The sequence below is a fragment of the Hippoglossus stenolepis genome, chromosome 13 (genome assembly GCF_022539355.2).
Source record: "Hippoglossus stenolepis isolate QCI-W04-F060 chromosome 13, HSTE1.2, whole genome shotgun sequence".
In the NCBI taxonomy this organism is placed as follows: domain Eukaryota; kingdom Metazoa; phylum Chordata; class Actinopteri; order Pleuronectiformes; family Pleuronectidae; genus Hippoglossus; species Hippoglossus stenolepis.
This window is the reverse complement of record NC_061495.1, coordinates 10588155-10603289: the sequence shown is the minus strand read 5'-3', so window position 1 is coordinate 10603289 and position 15135 is coordinate 10588155. Positions and strand designations below refer to the sequence as shown.

General features: G+C 39.0%; 1 protein-coding gene across 2 annotated transcripts; it reads right to left on the bottom strand.

The window, feature by feature from the left end:
• Window positions 1-2223: 2223 nt before the first annotated feature.
• On the bottom strand, window positions 2224-11319 carry LOC118120037 (sorting nexin-4). 2 transcript variants are annotated; one of them, XM_035174642.2, is made up of 15 exons: window positions 11163-11319; window positions 9981-10105; window positions 9531-9672; window positions 9135-9284; window positions 6588-6635; window positions 6387-6442; window positions 6233-6305; window positions 5825-5886; window positions 5450-5515; window positions 5204-5293; window positions 4836-4935; window positions 4453-4598; window positions 4105-4219; window positions 3939-3982; window positions 2224-3754 (listed from the first exon to the last, which is right to left on the bottom strand). In XM_035174642.2, the coding sequence occupies exons 1-15, from the start codon at window positions 11259-11261 to the stop codon at window positions 3727-3729; spliced, it is 1344 nt and encodes a 447-aa protein (XP_035030533.1). In that variant the 5' UTR covers window positions 11262-11319; the 3' UTR covers window positions 2224-3726. The 2 variants fall into 2 exon arrangements, with proteins under 2 accessions (XP_035030533.1, XP_035030534.1); XM_035174643.2 differs by having other exon boundaries at window positions 2224-3982.
• Window positions 11320-15135: the final 3816 nt, after the last annotated feature.

Genomic DNA, 15135 nt, shown 5'->3' with positions numbered 1-15135 from the left:
TTAGCCCACTAATGGTGATTTAGCTTTTCCATGACTAACATTGTGGACTAATTGCAGACTTGTCGTTACCAACCCGGCTCTGCGCGTAAAAAACATAATTATCCCAAACTCATTTTAAACACCAAGCAGAGGTGAGTTGAGCAAGAGAGATGTGTATGTGTATGTAGCTTATTGGTTTAACTTAGTAAACAGCGGAGTCTCATTTATTTTAATATCTGATCCAGCGCTAATAAAAACGTACTTTTACAGACTTTTATTTGTTTCACTCCTTTTACTTATGTTTCATTTTCATTTACACAATATGTTATTTGTTGTTTTTTTGTTTTGTACAACAAGACTTGTTGTCCCCGGTTTTATATTTTCTACGACATAATGATGTCTTTAAGTTTAGATTTTGTATTATATCATTTGTTGAACAACAGCATTTATTGTTTATGGATTTTAGATTATTTGATATCTTCGGTTTTCAATGACATTGTAATGATTTGCTTCTTGTCTTTGGTGTTTAGTTTTGTTCCTTTCTAGTCGTCTTTGTAACAGCTGTTTTTAAAGGTGCTATATAAATAAAGTTATAATAATAACAATTATTAATAAGATTGTAAATGCCAAGGCTGGATTTCACTGCATATAACCTACCTACCATCCCCCTTTATAGACTTTTCAACATCCTCATACTATAAGCATCCATATGCCTGTAACATTTCCTTATAAAGTTATAAATTGCTATGATTTATGGAGTCTATACAATGTCCTTGCAGTCTAATAAGCCTATAATTTACTTTATTAAAATATCAAGTTTCTTTAGAGCACACTGAATAGCTGGTTTCTGCTTGTAATGCTAAATTAATGTTAGGTTTCTATTTGGAATAAACCACACATGACCTCATGCAAACCAACCACAAGGTGGATCTGAAAAAGACGGTTTTTTCTTTCCCATCCTCCGACTCCTGTCTTTACTTTAACCCACAGAGTCAAGCCGGTTCTGTGGCAAATGGAAATGTTTTTGCTGGTATGAGTCAGCAGGTGGCGCCATTTGTTCATTTATAAACTCAGAATTTGTGTTTAATCAATGTGAAGTGCACAGGGTGTTCAAATCCATGTATTTACCAAAGGTTAAAGGCTTTGTTTGACACTTCTGAGCTGCAATGGACAAATACGAAAAAGCAACTTTCATAATTCCAGCTCTTCAATGCATTCAGACAACCATGGGACTATTTTCTTCCTTTGTTTCAAATGTTATTATTTTCATGCTGTGTCTTATTCTTTTCTTACATTATAATGATCATTAGCTGAACTTAACTCAACCAACACCTTAACTTCAGTCTTACAGCAGAAAAATGAAACCAGTCTTACAGCAGAAAAATGTCATTTAACTCCACCTTTCTCAAACACCTAATACAGAACTACTAAGAACAGCCAACCGTAACACTATCCCTGTGTGATTTGATAATCCACACATGAATGGACTTGACAGGGCATCAATGGCACATTGACATGGCTGTAAACACACACACTCCCACTCTCTCCTCACAGGTGTCATGGAAAAAACGCCACACTCTGAACATAGGGGCGAAGGTTATTTTGACACAAGCAAATTATAACATTGTGACCTTTAGAATGTGCTCAATAGAAGTGAAGCATTTCTTTTCTTTCAGACTAACAACATGTGATGTAACCAGCAAAAACATGAATCACGTCAAAGAAATATCTGAAGTATCTGGTCGAAGTTATGTCTAAATCAGGGTTTCTTGAAGTTGGATTTAAGACCATAATGAAATTTAGAAGATCTATGTCACGTACGACAGATATGAAATAATATTGGAGTGCCAAAATTTCTTACACTTTCCCCATTTTTGAAGACAGGGTGAAGTAGCCTAGTAGAGAATAACCCACGTTTTCTCTTAAACTTAAGGCAGAGACAGTGTAACCCTCTTATATTCAACAGTAATTTCCCACAGCGTAGACACAACTACAACACACGCCAACATTCTAAACTACGCATGGCACAAAAATACTTATATGAAAGTGGTGTTAAACATACATTGGCATCATTAAGATCTACCTGAAGGTATTTAAGACCTGGTTTATAATATTTTAATGTATTTATAAAATTCGGACTATTACGTTTTAGACTCTTTGAGACCCCTTGGAACCCCTGTCAATGTGGAGCATCAGTATTTAATTTCTTCTTTCAGAATTATCTGGCAAACCAATGCAACAGAATAGTTAAAAAGAAATACGTTTATTAGTGTTTATTAGCACAGTGAATACAGAGACATGAAAACAATCTCTCGTTCAACATGTTTATTACAAAAACATACATAAAGCCTCAATTTAGGATAATTCCAGTAAACTGACAGACAGAAAATAATCTCGTATGAGTTTCAGATGTTCGATTTTTCCATCTCTGACTCTAGATTGATAAATGAAGCAAAAGTATTATATGTATTGTAAATCTATAGCATTTGTATGAAGCCAGACTGTTAACCTAAAAATACCAAAGAGTTTCCACATCATTACAACGAAGGTCTATTTATTGCAGCGAGTTAAATTCTGAAAAAAACATGTGAGGCAGAGAAGGTCAACAACAAACTATTCTTCCCCTGTTGTACAAAACCGATGTTCGTATTAAACCTATGACTATTGACGGTAAAGAAAAAAGATTCAGCCGTTGATCTGCGTGTGTGTTTTGCTTTTACTCTTTAGTCAAAAAACAGTCTGAGGTCTTTCTGGCTACACTTCATCATGGCTCTTTTCTTTTTGGCACAAATAAAATAACATGAAATAAAAAAAATCCCCCCCGAAAAAAAACAACCGCTACAGTCTCCCGTGCTTCCCACCTGTGATCTGTACTATACAGGCACATAATTGGTCATAAGCACTTTGGTCAATCAATAACAACATTAAGTCTGACATCTGCATGAAAGCGTATAAAATATAATTCTGGAAAAAGGAAATAAGTACATGTGAATGTGTAGTGGTGTTTTTTGTGTGTAATTCATGTTTCCTTGCCTTACAGTTTAATTAATAGCTGATTTTGATGACGTATTTACTACGTAGAAATTCAAACAATAAAAGTTACTATAGGTCGAGAGAAAAAGACTCTGGGAAATCAATGGAAACATTATTCAGGATAATTCCTGGGGGCCAGTTGCTACAAAATATCTCTGCCTAAAGATGCACATAGACAATTATGAATTACTGAGCAATCACCAAAGCTATAGCTTTAGCACGGGGACAATTAATTGCCAAATTAGCTCCAACGTAAACAAGATGCTGGTCAATAGTGCCATTTCTTCTCCATTCTTCATTTCATTGCCAATATTGTCAGTCGACAGCGAACTGCAGTTTAACTAAGAAAACACACCAGTTTGTCTCAATTTCTCTGAGGCACTTAATTCTGAAACGAGTCACATGAACCCCCGGCTGAAATGTCATGACTACGTATAATGTAGCTCTCTGCTGGGCATCCCTCATTTTCAAAGTTAAGAATAACTCAAAGAAGGGCTTACAACAGAGATTCAATGAGCAGTGATTCCCCCCCAAACAACTATCAGGCATCATCAACGCAGGATTCTGGTCATGCTGTCAACTTGGTAAATCGTGGCGAATATGGAAAACTTTGGTCATCTGCAGCACGACAGTCAAATCAGCAGTGGTACCATTAAGACACTTGGCTTTAGAAAGGCATGGACTCATTAAATGATTCAGACTTGCTATCTTTTTCTAAATTAATGTGGGTGTGCATGTGTGTCTGGGAGGAAGAAAGAGAAAAAGGGGACAATTATTCTCAGTAGCTTCAATTTAGCGCATTGTTTGGGCTCCACGGCCCATTTCCAGAAGACGGCAGGACGACAACTGGCTGGCGCTTCCAGTCTGTACAATCTGATTGGCTATTGTTTTGGTGCGAAGTGTGATTGGCTGGGAAAGTGGCTCACATTTTATTGAAACACTCCTTGGCGTTGGACCACACCTGGATTCCCTGGAAGGCAAACAGAAAAAAGAGAGATTAATAGGAACCCAACAACAATTGATGAGTGGAACTGATGAATTAAAACCAACAAAATACCTGGGGAACAAGAGCAAACAAACTGAACTCCCTACCTTCTTACACATGCTGATCTGCATAATGGCATAGCTGATTAGTGCTTCACGCAAATCTTTGTCCTTCTGCTCCTTAAACAGTTCGATGTCTGCCCAGGCTATTTTCAAAAATTCTCTGAGGGTACAGACAAAGAAACATGCCATCGTGGCTCAGTCTGTGTGAAGCAGGAAGAACTTAAATGTGTATTACAAACTGAGTGACCACGAAGCAGATTATATAAGTTGATACAGAAAAAAAGAGAGTAAGAGGAACAGACATACAGTAGGAGACACACAGTGGGGGGATGTTTAGATGACAGAAACAATTTTGAAAAATGCAGATGACTGACTAAATTCTTTTGCACTTACCGACTCTCTTTGTTCTTCTCCAATACGGCCTCCTCCCCCTCCTGTATACTCAGCGCCAGGGCTGCCAACCTGTTCTCCCTCTGCTCCTGGCTGTCCTGGCCAAATAGTTTACTGGTCATCCCTTTCAGAGAAAAGATTCGTACCGTCTACACACACAGACAATAAGACACACATATTAGAAATCAGCATAGTATATATTCATACATCCAATTTGATGGTTTTATCAAATTGCATCGCAAAATTATTTTTAACACAAAACTAATTCTGTTGATTTTAATATGGTGCTAATGCCGACATTGTGTTTGTGTTTGCCACCTGCGTGTTTGCCCAGGATGTATATTAGGACGTGAGGTTTACTAAACTAGTGTGTGTTTGTGTGTTACCCCGTTGATCAGCTCGTCTCTCTGCTGTTTCTTATTGGTGAGGTCCTGAACTGCCATCTCCAACTCATACTGGATCAAGTCCTGTTTCTTACACACTGACCTAAAAGACAAAAAAAAATGTAACAGTAAAGTAGAAATTATGCTTCCACTGCCCCAAAATTATTTGCCTCTGCACATTCTCCAGAGGGGATGTGTGTGATAACGCAAATGTCCGAGTGAGAGCCTCTCTCTCCAGAGTTTCTCGTGCCAGGCCCCTATCATAAATTCTGGAGAATGTCCGAATGAGCTCATGTGAGAACCCAACAGGAGATCCTCCTCCGGAGGGCCTGACACTGCTTTGTGTTTCCCTCTGTAACACACTCACTTACCTGACAGCATCAGTGTAGAAGAGGTATTCTTTCAGTTGGTCTGCATAGTGCTCTTCTTCCTCCAGAATGTCATCTATTGATGTAGCATATCTGTGCACATACAAAGTCACATTCAACAGTGAACCAATGCAGAAAAAAGACATTATGTGTGTGGATGCGTGAATGTGTCTAAATTAAGAGTTGTTTAGTTTAAAGACACGTCTTACTATTTATTAAGTGTAAGCACTGGTTGAACTGGTTACTTACGTGTCCATGTGGTGACCAGCACTCTGTAGTCCATCTCCCATCTCCTTCTCTATAGCACTCCACTCACTGAAGACACAACAAATTTAGGAGAACTTTACTTTTGACTGATCTCTTTTCAGTCTACACAGCATAGGTTTTCCTTCAAGTAGTCAAAAGAACTAAATGGTACTTTTTGTGCATCATTTCCTCAATGTATACAGCAAATGAGTGGAGCAAAAGTAGGTGGATGCAGAATACGCAGAAAGTGTCGTTTAATTTTAAGTTGTGGCTTCATTAATGCTTTATTTTGTTCAAATGTTGCACCATCTCTGAGGCCAAAACTGTGATTTTATTCATGTAGAAAGATACAGTAACAACAGAACAGGTGTTTCTCACCTGAAGACTCTACCATAGTTACCGTGGACCTTGTAGACTCCATACAGCCTGTCCGCTACTTTCTAGAATGAAGACAACAGAATCGAGTTATGTGCATTGTTTTATACTTCAAAATACCCTTTATTTAAAAACACCTTAGTGGCTATATTTGTTTTTAACAGTGACTCAATATATTCTCCATTAATATGAAAGGCTTCACACTACACATCTTGCAGCCAGACACAGCTTTGAACTAACTGTGGACCGCTCACATTACATGATAAGCCCATATGCAAAAACAATGCAAACCACTAGCCAAATCTAAGAAAGCAGTTAAATAGGTGCGTGCGTGTGTGTGTGTGTGTGTGTGTGTGTGTGTTTGTGTGTGTGTGTGTGTGTGTGTACATGTCTGTACATGTCCAAACTCACCGCCCGCACCCTGAGTAACTGAGAGATGACAGTGTTCAGGTCATCACTGGAGTGTTTCAGTGCTGTGAATTGCCTGGAGAAGACAACAAATGGGTCGTAACTCAAACAGTGTTTAAGTGACACGAAGCATTTTCACTTTCGGTTTTACACCTACTGGTCTGGGTTCTTGACTCTGAGCATGGCACTCAGAGACTTGAGTCTGGAATCAGCCTGATGGAGAACAGAAAATCACATTTGAGTTATGTTAGAGAAAGATATTTTACATTCAGCACACAGGAGAATCTATGAAGGGGTGCCTTCAAGATACAAAATCTATTAAAGAAATGACAGCGACAAAACACTACGACCTCTTTACCTTGTCTTGGAAACCCGTCTCCAAAACCGCATCCTTCCATCTCTTCTCCTGAGGACAAATGATTGACAGATGATCAACAACTAACAGGCAGGACTATCAGCAATACAGTGTACACAGGCGGCCCGACACCTGACAACTGCACGGCTACAAAGAGAGGCTGCGGCGGTATGAGTATGTTGCTACTGGCTACGGGGAGACCTGAGATACAAATCCAGTTTGAGGGTGTTTCAAATGGCAAGACTCATGAGTTATCAAATTTCACCAGTTCACAGATGAATAACAAATAAGAGTGATGCATGCGAGAGCTCTGTGGCAAATACTACAGGGTTTGTTTTCCATGCGATCACAGTGTGGGTGCAGAAGATTTCATTGGAAAGGACTTCAGCACAAAACAAACCTTCGGCCTTCATTTTTCTCAAGACCCTGTGATATGGATTTTTAGCTGGTTTCATATTTGTCTGTATCAAGGATTTCCCCTACCATTATAAGACTTAGTGCATCCCCTAATCATTTCTGCACAGCACCTAAGCCAAATGAGCGAATGGAAATATGGTGTTTTCTACCACTCTGGAGAGACAGGATACCAGGTTGGCCCTCATTTACGTAATTTTTTCCGTAGGTTTAAAAAAAAAAAATGGAGGTTGTCTTATATTTCAATAGTAGACAATTATGTATTCACCAGTGCACCAGTGTTCGTAATGTTTAAAGAGTGTTGTATTATTGGTTATTTGTAGCCATATGTTGCTAGGGATGCTATCAGACAGGCACTGAACCCCGGGTATTCTGCTTTCAGGAGGGCCTGTATATGAGAATTCAACTGTCCAAATTATTTAGTCCAAATATTTTCTGGAACTTTTCCTTCCAGCCTCCTAGCAAACCCTCCAGAGAATGCCAAAGAGTGCCCATCAGAGAGTACAGCAGGATTATGTCCTGGAGAATCACTGCGAGCGATTGGGTAATGATGACCTTTAACACGCGAAAGGATGAAAAAGAGGTGCCATACACGTTCCTGCCTGCTCTACCCGGACTGACTCAATTGTGCTGACATTTTCCAGAGTTCATGTCTGAAATGGTTTAGGTTGGTGAGTGCTTAGTGAGTAAATCAGCCTTAAAAGAGTTCTGTTCATCACTTTTATCCTGCAGGGATCTCTGAAGACTGATGTAACTTGTTCTGAGGAAAGGAAACAAATCCATGACAGGTGAAAACTATTTCTTTGTATCTTCAGATGTTTTTTTGCTGCAGAAATAAACCAGGTAGAAAATCTGTCGGGCAACAGCCAATTCTTGTGACAGCCAAGAATTCCGCTGTCACAGATGATCAGCTCAAATACACTCAAGTCTCAAGATTGTCAGAGAAATTGATAACGCAAGAGCAAAGAGAGCAAGAGAGGAATCGACTCGCTACAGTAACTCTGTCAATTGACTCGTGGCCTCTGGGAAAGTGAGCTGTCTCCAGGTCACGACTGAACGAACAAACACTTTTGGCCGCCAAACATGATGTCAGATAGTTATGGGTGGATAAGAAAACTGGAATTCAAATCCATGCACTTTATTTTAACCAGTATTATTTTGTATGCTGAACAGTTTGATCACCGACAACGGTTTAGGACATAGTAATAACTAAAGCTGTTTTCACACATGAACTTCAGAAAACTGGGTCTGGACATTTCCCAGAGTTTTCCTTTTACACATGATGAACGCAGCAGGAGAGTCTGGGTCAGACGCCTTTACAAAAAAAGGGAAAATGTCTTGAACCTTCAGGTCAGGGGTGGCGTCTGGGTAGAGCACGCAGGAGACAGGACGTGACGTATACATTTTGCAGCAGAAAGCAGGGCTTTTGTTTACGAAACATTGACCTCTGTGTAGGCTCTTAAAGCCAAAAGCGACTGTATCTCATTGTCTCTCCATGTTGACATCTTCATAAGTGTCTTCTACATTTATGCTTCTTCTTTCCTTCATCCTGATTTATTTCTGTTCTTCCAGTTTTACGCTCGTTTCATGTTCAAAATGTCACCAACACACCCACTTGCTTGCTGGGAATCTTCTGGAGATTTTCAACCTGTATTCTCACCCTAATATTTTGCGGATATTTCACAAGAGGGTTGGCAGGTAAAGTTCTGGAAAATATCTGGAAAATGTCCAGAGCCACTGACGCTGACATTTGTGTTCTCACATACAGCCCCTCTAGATTATGTCAGGAAAATGTCCGGTCTTCAATGCAAGTCTGAAAACAGCTTCAGAGGCCTTATAAAAAGGAGTTTGGCTCATGTCATCAATTATAATTGTTTTGCTTTTCGTCTCTGTTGTGTTTTTTAAAATATTGCAATAAAAATAGTGCATTTGTGCCTCAGCCCACCGGAAAACCAGAGAAAACCCTGGTATCCTGTAGCAACATCTAGACATCATTTTAATTCAAGCCTCTTGAATTGCTTTGACTTGTTGCTATTCTTAATTGGAAATCCCTGGTCTACTAAAAGCGCAGGTTGTGTATAAGTACGACAGCAGACCTCAATGACACATTTAGGCGGTATGTGTTTGAACGCTAACCTCTGTGAGAAAGCAGAGGAAGATTTCATCGTCGGAAAGGACACGATGTGATGCAACACGCAACAGGAAGTTTTCCAGGCCGACCCTCCGTCGCTCAACAAAGTCCGGGTCGAGGTTATCTGCTGACATCTTGTGCCAAACAAACTCTGCCTACAAGAGACACAATCAAGGAAGAGAGGAGAAAAATACAACACAAAAGTCCCGGTGAGTCACGCCTCTTACTTGGAAGAAACTGAAGCAAAAATAACTGAGAAAAACGTCACAGCTGAATCGTTTTCTTTTACAAACATGCAAGACCTACAGTTAACCACAAGGATTAATCATGCCCAAATAAGTTTTTCATGTAATTCATGTTTTGATTAATCACATTCCATTGCTCACATTTGTGTCACTCACCCTTTTCTCTGGTAGTGGAGGGATGACGACATAGGGGTATGTGACCAGGAGGTAATTTCTGAGCAGCTCAAACTCGCTGTAGCGTCTCCACAAAGTATCAGGTGCGGACGGCGTTCCTCCCTCCGGGAAAGTTTCAGCTGGCCTGCGGACACATGAGTAAACAGTATGTTTATTTGTTGTACATGTGTCAGGACATCTGAGCTACTTTATTTGTTCAGAGCACGTTGAGACACAGAAATAGCAATGCATCTAAACTAACTTTAAAATATTAGGGGTTTTATCTTAGTTATGTCTTGTGTGTTTCTGTAAGTGTTATCCCTTCACTCTTCTTGTTACCCTGCTGTTTTTTAGGACAAACATTTTAAACTGTTTGCATATTGCCGTAAAACTCGTGTCAGTGGGGGAAAAAAATCAACAGTAAAAAACAGGATGCTCCAGCTTGTGACCCACCGTGTTTCTATGAGGTAGACAGTATAGGTTTCCTGCATGTTGACCGTGTTCTTCCCTGTTCTCTTCTCTGCCTCCGTCACATTGATCTCCATTTTTCTCAACAGAGCTGTCCCTCTTTCCACCATCTGCGCAGACGAGAAAGATTGCGTAAGCATGAGGAAAAAGAATACTAACTATCCATTGAAAAGCAGAATATGAAGGTATAGGGCGGTTTATCAAGGGGACATCAGACAATAATAACACCAGGTGAAGAGACATGTGTGCGCAGGGTAACAGTGTGGTTCTCGGGTGGTAAGAGATTATTAAAAGTTCCACTCAGAACCATGTAGATTCTGTTATTGAGATAAGATAAAATATGACTTTTTTTAATCCCTAAAGAAATTCTTGTGCCAGCTTGCTCCAAGATCACAACATATCATAGAATAGAATACAGTGAATAAAACAATATGGAGTATGGAGAGTAAAAATATCAGTGACAAATAAACGTGTGTGTAAATGAAACAAACATTTTAGAGTAATGCAGAAGCAGTGTCATAGATCTGAGAGAAAAACAAGGAAGTTATGTGAGACAGTGAAATAAATACAACACAAAAGTGGCAGTAAGTAATAGTGATAACGTATCTACTTCTATACAGATGCATGACAAGCGTTAAACAGATCAACACAGAGGTGCAGGTTTGTGTCTTCAGGGTTGTGATCACACACTGGAGGGTTGTGACAGACGTGTGCAGGTCACAAGATGAGACAAGATAATAAAACAACCAGCGTCAGTGAACTGGGGAAAACATCGATCTCTCTCTCTTTCTCCTCTGAAACCACGAAGACGACTCAGTGAAGAGGCTAAAAATTCATGTCCACTAAACTTTAGGCTTCTGACCTGCTAGCTAACGAGCTAAAGGCAGCATCAAAGTTTATAAGGTAGCCTCGAGCCAGTGTTAGCATTAGCAACTTGGGCTGACTTTGGCACTTTAGCGTCGCCTTTGCAGAGTTAGCAGCTGAAGCTACTTTGGGAGCTAACGGTCCTTTAAAAGCTGTTTTAAAGTGAAGCTCCGAGTGTCACCAACTCCCCCGGAAGCTAACACACAAGTTCAGGCCTGTTTGGAAAAGTTTTCACCGGTAAGAAAAACCAGCAGTTCCGGACTAATGGACATTGTTTAACAGGAAGAAGGACACATGCACGACCGTGTTGATGAAGTTGTTCTCCGACTCGGATGAAGTCAGGTCGGTGTTTCCGATCACAGCCACTTCGTTGGTTCCAGAGTCAGCGGAGTCAGCCATCATCACCTCCTGTCCGCTCCACTGTCAGCTGAGACGAGGGGCTGCCTCTGCGCATGCGCGTCCTGTCAACGACAACGACCACTGAGACCTGTGGACAGAACAACATAATAAAGTGAAATACATGTTTTATTATCAAACAGTACTTATTAAATGATACATACAATAAAATAATAAGGTAAAATATATAAAATAGAAGTTTATCAACAAAATGTATGGTTTTGTATCAGCAATGGTAAATAGATAATAAATAGATAACTACAAAATAAAATAAGTAAAATAAGTGTTTTATGTTTGATTATTAAGGAGCACTCATTAAATGACACATACAATACAATTATGAAGTAAAACAAAATCAACTAGAAGTTTATCAACTGAATGTATGGTTTTGTATCAGCAATGGTTAATAGATAATAAATAGATTACTAAAACATAAAATAAAATAAAATAAAATAATATAGTTTTTTACTGTAGTCCAAACTGGATAAACTAAAAAACTTTTTATGACAACTGAAGGATACCACAGGTGAGGTGAGGGATATTCAGCTGCAACATGCAACTTCACCACTAGATGTCACACAATTCTACACACTGAACGTTTAAACATTTGGTCATTTGAATATTATTTGAATTTTGATTATCGATTAGATTGTGTAGATAATCCCTTTTTGAGTTGTGTGTTGTATTGTTTTACAGCAAGTATGTGTTAACAGTTTATTTTGTTATGTTTGTGATGTTGCTCTGTTTGGATGTGGGGTCGATCAGGGAGAGTGACAACAGGTTTGCACCATCAGTTCTCTGAGAAAGGAGGGGCTGGGCAGACTCAAGGTGACAGAGAATGGGTGAAGTGTGCTGCATTGCATTGCGCTTTAGTCAGGACGTTGCATTTATCTTCTGTATTTTTGCAGATAGGTTGAATTGTGAGGTCAGCAGTAGCCCAGAGTCCAAACTTGGTCTTGTCTTCAGTGTGGTTTCTATTTGTCTTTCTGTTTAGCTCACCTCATACTTACCAGCGCAGGTGGTAGGTTCCAGGCAGGTGAGGCTATAAAGCAAAAATGCCAGTCAGTAGTAAAAGGGAGAGAGAGGAGTTGGCAGCTTGCTGTGATGTTGCGGAGTCGTGTAGTTTTGTGCTCTTTTTCTTTCATTAGTATGATTTAGGTTTTTTTTGGTGTTTCCCAGGCATCTTTTTGTCTTTGTGTTGTAGTACCTTTTTGTTATCCACAAACAATTTTTAATACAAGCAAGTGGATAGTTTTGTATCAGCTATGCTTATTTGATGACAAATGAATGACTGAAATAAACAACATAAAATAAGACCTTAAATAAATGTTTATCCACAAACAATATAATATAACTATCTGTAAGGCAATTTTATTAATACAGCATCCTTCATACACAGAGGTAGATTCAAGGTGCTGCAGTAAGTTTTATCATTTTAAATAGTAGTTATAGTTTCATTGTTTAAAGAGTTATTTAAAACAAAATAAAATAAGAGGACATAATCAAAAACATAGTAATGCAGTTGGAGGGGATCTAAATGGCAAGTGATGAAATCTTGAATGTGTATTATCTTTTTGTATTATAAATGTATTTCTATTCAATTTACTTATTTTGTATTATTATGTTAATAATACTATTTATCAATAAAATACAACTATTTAGCAAAAGAAAATTGCAATTCCCTTGAATTGATGTGCAGATTAGGCCATATGATAGTGGTACCGTGCAGTGCTACTGGGATTTTGGTTTAAGATTTCTTTATTTTCATCTCGTTTCCTGAGGTTTGGTTGTTTGGTTTCTTATTTTTGGCAGCTTTGGAAAAACAACAGATGACCCATAGATATTTGTGAAAAGCTCATAGCCATGTGTTCAGTTTGCAAATCGTATCTGTAAAACATGTTGTGCGATATACTTAGAAATATGACTATATATAACGTCTTGACTTATTAAGGATATGTGACAGCACACTATAAATTTAAGGAATAAAAAGTTCAGGTGTTTACAATTTTGCTGTCATGTTGTTTGAAAACAAGAATCAGAAAAATGTGCGTTAACTGATGAATTACCCCAACATGATGATGTCATTTGGTCCCTCTCTCATTGGTTGATGATGTTGAGGGCCCAGATGTGAATGAGAGGGATGCGGTTTACCTCAGCCCAGTTAACAGCACAGAAACAAGGCCTTTTAGTTCCTGTGGTCACACTTTTGTGCAGCATTTAATGTTTAAAGAGAAGGGTGGAGCAGCATTTACTAAGGAAGCATTTTATATAGATACCACTGGGCATGGAGAGGGATGTTGGAGAGGGATGAATGAAAAGAGACAAACAAATGCATGTGTAGGAAGAAATTATATGAAGGGTGAGATTAATTAATATGATGATTGATTATGAAGTGATGACACGGATGCAGGAGGGATGGATGGACGGATGGATGGAGTGATGGTGAAATGCGGTCTCAGGCAGCAGCGTGTCAGAAAACCCAAAATCTGCACTGCGACCAGCCGTAGTCACAGCAACAGCATAGTTACCATTCTTTTCAGCCACTGACCTCAAACCAGCCATCACCACTTCCTGTCCGCACGCACAGGCACACAGTTGCACACACACCCCTAGCACCTAAATGTAATCGGCCTTTTGACAACTTTTTAGAGCCCTGACCAACGGTCCTGAACAGCAACCCACAATAAGCTATGTACAACATGTGTGTGCGGGTGTTTCTTCCTGTTTTGTCTATATCTGGAGGTCATGATGACTTAAAAATATTGAGTTACTATAATTTGAATGGTTTTTATTGAACTGATATTCAGATGCAGGAGGACAAACAACAGTAATAACAGCTTAGCATGCTGCCAAGAGGCAATTTAGAAAATAGCACATTTATTAGTATTACAAAGTATTTTCGTGTAAAAGAGAAGTTATTTTAAGTATAATTATGTTTTTCAGACCTGTTGTCTACAACATATTTATTTTCACTATTGTGTTTTTTCTGATCAATCATTTCCTGTCATTACACATCTATTGAAGTTTAAGTGATGAACAGCAGAGGGCAGCATAAACCCAGTAATATTCATGTACAACAGCCTTTACAGTTTTATTATCAGAATCAGCTGGTATTCATAGCACGGCATTATGAGGTTATACCGCAGTATGAGTAAGAATAAGTGTAATTAGCATTTTCTTTTTATCTCAGACATTTGACTTATAATAGTAACATGGAAATTACTAATGACATCAGTGATGGCTTTGCTCCACTGAAGTATCGAGAGAAGCTATGACAGTGTGATGATGAGCCAGTATACACAGCACCCTGACACTGAAGCAATCAGTCATCTTTAGTAATATGTCATTCATAATATTTATATCTAATTTGATATTTACATCTGTATTTTGGGCCCAAAGCAATGGGAATACAGTAAAAGTCATTATAATCGAATCTGCATATTCACATATACAATTTCTTTGTAAAGATGCAGTAACATGGGATCCAGGTCAAATAGAACCGTAACATATCTTGTCTTGTCATTCTGTATTTAGAAATTGCATTGTAATTGCAAATGTATCTGCAAAGCTACTACATATGCATCCCAAGGCCAGGTCCACTGTCCATATCTACAGCAGTGGATATCATCCATCCATCCATCAATCCATCAATCCATCCATTATACATAATCCATCCATTATCCATACCGCTTAACCTTTCAGGGTCGGGGGGCACTGGACGAGAGGCAGGATACCCCGTGGACAGGTCGCCAGGGGCTGACATATAGAAACAAAGCACTATCCACTCCTATACAGATATGACCCATGGGCAATTTAGACTCTCTAACTAACTTAACCTGCATATCGTTTGACTGCAGGAGGAAGCAGGGAGTACCCAGAG